General features: G+C 45.0%; 1 protein-coding gene across 1 annotated transcript in view; it reads right to left on the bottom strand.

The window, feature by feature from the left end:
* Window positions 1-4,840, bottom strand: part of PARP1 (poly (ADP-ribose) polymerase 1) — a 43,934-nt gene extending 39,094 nt beyond the window's left edge. The window contains exons 1-3 of the mRNA XM_009994780.1: window positions 4,684-4,840; window positions 2,755-2,873; window positions 1,287-1,501 (exon numbers count right to left, since the gene is read on the bottom strand). Of these exons, the coding sequence (XP_009993082.1) occupies window positions 1,287-1,501; window positions 2,755-2,873; window positions 4,684-4,840 (491 nt within the window). The remainder of the gene's footprint in view (window positions 1-1,286; window positions 1,502-2,754; window positions 2,874-4,683) is intronic.
* Between the last annotated feature and the right edge of the window lie 1,063 nt (window positions 4,841-5,903).

Here is a 5,903-nt window from a genome sequence, read left to right on the forward strand (position 1 = left end):
CCTGCTGAATACCTTCCAACTCAGCATATTCTATTATTCTATTTACATCCTGCAGCACACACAGAGGTAAAATGCCCACATGAAGAGATCTCAGGCTGTCAGCTTGTCTCAGCCTTCTGTGGTCCAGCTGAGTGAGGTGAACAGCACAGGACATGACAGGACTCCAGCCAGAGCTCCTACTCCTGCTGCACTGCAGGACTCTCCCCACAGCACCCACACCACTGTGGAATGCTTCTGGAGCTTCTGCTTGCCAACCAAGGATAAAGTGTGGAAGTTGCAGCCTCTTAACAACACATAGATCAGTTTATGCACACTCTTCTCTGTTACCTATGGCCAAGGATGACATCCATGTATGCACAAGGCCCTGAAGAGTATAGAACATCAACCAGCCACATGTCTGGAAGACCAATGCTGACAAAGACTGCACAGATTTGACATGGCTATTGCTTCTCAGAACCCAACATAAGTCTCACTGGACAGCTTCATGGTGAATCCTTGCAAAAGTAAAGCTCAATTCAGTCTACAAGGTAAATGGAGAATCCAAATTATTTACAGCAAGTTCTTTCCTATTTGTACGACCCAGAACCACCTTATGTTCCTTCTTCCATGGGGACAATGCACCACTGGCTTGTGTTATGAAGCATGACTCTATGTGAAGTCACTTCAAAAACAAGTAACAAAAGCCTTCATTAACAGAGAAAGATTGACCAAAGCCAGCAAGTCACCTGGAATCACTTCTGTCAGTACAAGCTCTGTCATGAACCTCCACTAAAAATTTCAGTGCAATGAAATTTCAGACGTACCATAAAAGACTTAGCAAGCAAAAGCATCCAAGTGTAAGCACTGTGTAGCCACTAAACACAATTATCCGATTCAGTGCCTGGCACAGATCAGCAGCTCATAGATGAGAGATGTCAAATCAATTATCTAACAAGTGGCTAGAGCAGAGAACCCATCACTGATAACAGTATCACAGAAGGAGGTATAGAGCCCAGTATCCATTTGGAATAAGCATGCATTATTTTATGGTTGAAAGCCCTACATTAGCCCTCCAAATTACAGCTGCATTTCCTCAAGGCAGTCACAGCAGCAAGTGGATTGCATGCTCCCAGGAATGGGGAATTTATCTGTTGTCATCAGCCTAAAGTCACAGGAAGGAACAAATCCTCCTACAGCCAATATTATTTTAACAAAGACAAGAATGTCGGAAAATATTTGTCATGGATGTATCTGAAGGCAAACAATGAATCCCCTAGGCAATGCAATTTCTTACATTACCCACATACCCTTCAGTCTTGGTAGCCGGGAGCTGCTTCTTCAGAGTTTCTTTATCTTCGGCTTTCAAGATGCTGAAGCCCAGGAGCTGGGTGGCCCCGTATGCTGGGAGGAAACCCAGCTCTGCCCGACGGCTCACAAAGCAGTGCGGGTGGTACCAGTTATCTATCATTCCCAGCTGTGGCTTTTCAGGATGCACCATCTTCTTGGAAATCCGGATCTGGCCCTTAGGTAGATTAAAACGATACAAGAGCAATTGTCAGCAGGACCTTAAGATCACCAGGTTCCAGCTTCCCTGCTATGAGCAGGGACACCTCTCACTAGACCAGGCTGCACAAAGCCTCATCCAATCTGGCCTTAAACACCTTGAGGGACAGAACATCAACAGCCTCCCTAGGCAACCTATTCCACCAGCTTACTACCCTGGTGGTGTTGGGTTGATGGTTGGACTTGGTGATCTTGGAGATCTTTTCCAACCTATATGATTCTATGAGTCTGTGATTCTATTCTACCAACACGATGCTTCCTAAACACCTGTAAAATAGCAAAAGTTCTTTATGAAAGCCTGTAACTTTTGTTCAAGTCCTTTCACTACAGTTCCTCTGCTTTCTTCAATACTCTTTCTAGACCAAAGTAAAAGAGCTTTTTAGGTAGTTATATGTTCAAAAACCACTGTAGTCTTTACTCCAACTCCTAGTAAACTTGAAGAACCAAAACTCACATGACCAAGCCCTGTGCAGGCAACTCTAAAAAATTACTTTATGTCCCTACCACTCATGCATCAGTGCTAATATGATCTCACCCCGCCTTACTGCAAATTAATTTTCAGATGCCCAACAAGTAGCTGTTTTAGATGCTTTTTTACTGCAATACATCATGGAAATGTCTACACAACAGTCACCAACGTTTCTGCAGATACAAGTATACCAGCCCTGGTGTTCGGCCCCTGTGGGAAACTGTTAGCCCTTGCTAACTTTATCCAGCTGGCATGTTCACAACTTCATTTTGCCAACTGTCTTTAGAAGCTGAACACCAAGATACGGTCAAAGCTACATTGTTAACTAGCTTGTATCGCTGTTTTTGTCTGCTTTCATGGAGTAAATATTAATACAGTACACACACAAACAGAGCTGGCCTGGCTGAGCAGAAGGAAGAGGCCAACACCTTTGCAGTACTGCAAAAAGCAGGAAAAGCTGCAGTGAGTGGTGGCTCTCTTGCCACAGCAATGCTGCTGAGCAGCGTTCCAACCTGCTCTAAGACCCATGTGAAAGGAAGCATCAGCAGGTTTGAAGCCCAGGTTATAACACCTGAAAGATGCCTTTACTGTCAGCTGTCCCAGACACAGCTGCTCCTCAGACACAGAAATGCAGCTCTGCAAGTGCCTTCCATATGCAGGACAGACAGGAAGCAATTATAAAAGTTACTGTTCAAACTTGAACTGGTGGGAGAAGAGATAGAGAACTAGGAAAAACTTTTTACCTTTTCTATTTTCTGCTCACAGCCTTTGCAAGTACTTCTGTTAGACTTCGCATACTCTGCAGCAAAGTCATTTAGAATCTTCTCGGCCTTGCCACCTCCTTCCTGTTCCCCTCCTTTTCCTGAAGAACAAAGCAAATGCTGAGTTTGGCTTTAAAAGTCTGTGTTGGTTAGGTTTGGTGGATTTTTGCTAGTGGGGGAGGGCCCCAGGAGTGGCTCTGGTAAGAAGCTGAGAAGCTCCCCCTGCTCCAAAACCAGCCAAGGAGCCATTAGAGGGATAATAGATGTGCCTTAGCAATTGAAAATTGAAAGAACTGAGATAAGACCTGAGCAGAGGGAACACTTAAGAAAGAGCTGAGCTGGGGAGGCAGAGCGGTGCTGGTAGTTGGTGAGGAAGAAGGGGAAGAAGGTGCCCTAGCAAAAGTTTCCCTGCAACCCATGACAAGATGGCAGGCTGTCCGCCTGCACTCATGGAAGAACATGACGGAACAACCCCTGAAGGCACCAGGAAGTGTGAACTTGGCCAGTGGACTCTGATTATGCAGCTGTGGAAGACCCTGGTGCCAGGGGAGGTGACTGTTCCTGGAGCAGCTCGTGACTCTGTGGAAAGCCCAGGCTGGAGCAGCTCCAGACCTCGTGGGAAGGACTCATGAAGGAGAGGTTCATGGAGGACTCCCTGTCATGGGAGGGACCCCACGGGGAAGCAGGGAAGGACTGTAAGGAATCCTTCTTTCTGAGGAGGAAGGAGCGGCAGGAACCACCAGCCTGTGAACTGACTCTAAACCCCATCCCCTGTCCCCCTGTGCTGCTGGGGGAAAGGAGGGAGAGAAATCAGGTAGAAAGTAATTTGGGGTGGGGGTAACGTATGTAACCACTGCTCTTTGTGTTGTCTGTATCCTGTGTGCATTGGATTAGTATGAATTTTTTCTTTTTTCCCCTAAGTTGAGTCTGTTTTGCCTGGCACCTTAACTCTCCTTGTCCTTGTCTTGACCCACGTGCTTCTAGCTGGTCTTTGTTCTCACCATCCCACAGTGTGTATGTTTGGGGGAAGCTGAGTGAGTGGCTACATGGCTGTTTGTTACCGTGTTAGGCCCAAACCATGACAAAGACATTCTCTTATTTTCTGTCTCAGATTGTTAGCAGCCTGGATTAATAAACCTGTGTTCCAGCCACTAATCTGTCAAGGAATTGAATACAGAGCAAGACAAGCATCCCACACTCAAAAGCACTTTTGAAAGAGAAAGTTCTTTAAACAGTCAAGCAGCAATTGTACAGGATTGCTTATTTCAAAATTTTTAAAGACTTTCAAAGGTGCATAGAAGCTGACCCTTTTTAATTCTTTCCTGAAAGCAGCGTAAAATGAAACCTTATTGAAACTGACTGCTACAGGAGTCAGAAATAGCTCTACTTCAAAGCAGAGCTCTTCCCAACTATCAGTTTCCTTTTGTTTTTCGTATTACTACATTTCAACACAGAGATATCAATCTAAAACTGCACTGCATCCGTGGTTTACGCAAGATGCAGTGATATTAGTATGGTTTGTACTCAAGACTCTTTTCACTTGCTCCCCTGACTCACTAGTTCACCGTGTAACAATTTCAGAGAGCTGCCATAACCACACAGTGGTGGGAAGGCACCATTAAAACAAAATACGACAACAGCAGTTGTTATTATGGAAGAAATTAAAACAAATATCCTGATCATGGTAAAAAGGAATATTTGCCTATACACCAGCCAACTGACTTGGATTTGTGCCTCGTTGATGTAACGTGCTGGATCATACCGCCTGATCCTGGAGCATGGAGGTGCCATAACAGTTCTTCTGACATCACTTGCTAAAGGGACATGGCAATCAAATAACCACAATAACAGCTTAAGATGAGGGAGCACGGTTCCAGCAGAACATTCAAACACCATGACAGCTCTGCTTACCTCCTCCAGGGCCACCAGTTTCAATGGCTTTCTTGATTTTCTCCTGATCTTCCCACCGGAGCTCAGGAAAGCCATCAATATCTGCATGTGACACGACCCGAGCACGCTTCCAGAAGCAGCTGTAGTGGTGCCAGTGGGGGATTTTGCCATCAAACATGGGTGACTAGGAAAAAAGCACATTAGGCTAAGATGAAGCACCTCTGAGAGAATCAAGGGGAAAAAGAAACAATATAAAAAGGAGTATCTGGGTAAACACAAGTGACTTTTTTTTTTTTAAATTAAGAGATGGATAGTATTTAGGACGAAGTTTAAAAAGAGAATCTAATATAACAGAGAAGTTGCTGGAGAGCTCTCAAAGGAGACAGACAGGGAAGGAGCATTTATCTAGCTTAACCAGTTCATCACCCTGCTGCTTAGCTCATCTGCTTTACTCAAAACAAAAAGGTCACAGCCTTATTATCATAGCTATACCACCCCTGAGCAGCCAAGAAGAGGTTTCTTCCCTAGGAGACTCAGACCATCTGCAGGCTTGAGCAAAGCAAAACAGAGGTTGTGCAAAAAGACAAGTAACAGTACGTGGCTCATCTGTTACATCTTCCTTTAAGACCACTGCAGCATGAGAAGCTGATGGTCTTGCACTGCAGGACCTCCAAGTGCAACACAGAATCCCACTTCTCAAGCAATTTGTCCATGTACCAGAGAGCTCATCGCCAGACACAAGACAGGCGGAACAGCTCCAAGGACTGTGGCCCTAAGAAATTCCCGAGGGAGATGCAAAATACAAGGAAAACACCAGAGCTTAACAAAGTCCTGCACCAGGACTGAAGCATCACCCAAGTCCTCCCCGAAGTGCAGCTCCAGAGTGCCCTGCCTCTCACCAGCCTCCTCATGGAAGTGCTCCACTTGCTTCTGATTCAGACACCAACCAACCTGGCATTGTTCTCGTTACCCATCAGACAAAATAACCATACAGTGGTTTGGCTCAAAGTAATGCACACAAACAACTGTTGTACTAATAACACCTAGCATTGTATAACTATTATTGCTGATGACATAGAGTTAACAGCCTAGAAAATTATTCTACATATCACTCACCAAGCTGAAAACATAACAGAGAGTTTGGCAAATGAGCAGGAAGGAGGAGGAAAGGGCTTTGAATACCACAATGTGGGATTAGGAGAGTTGGGAGCCCCAGTTACAACTGTATTACAACTATCACC

Source organism: Chaetura pelagica, unplaced genomic scaffold (assembly GCF_000747805.2).
Source record: "Chaetura pelagica isolate M959 unplaced genomic scaffold, ChaPel_1.0 scaffold2, whole genome shotgun sequence".
NCBI lineage: Eukaryota > Metazoa > Chordata > Aves > Apodiformes > Apodidae > Chaetura > Chaetura pelagica.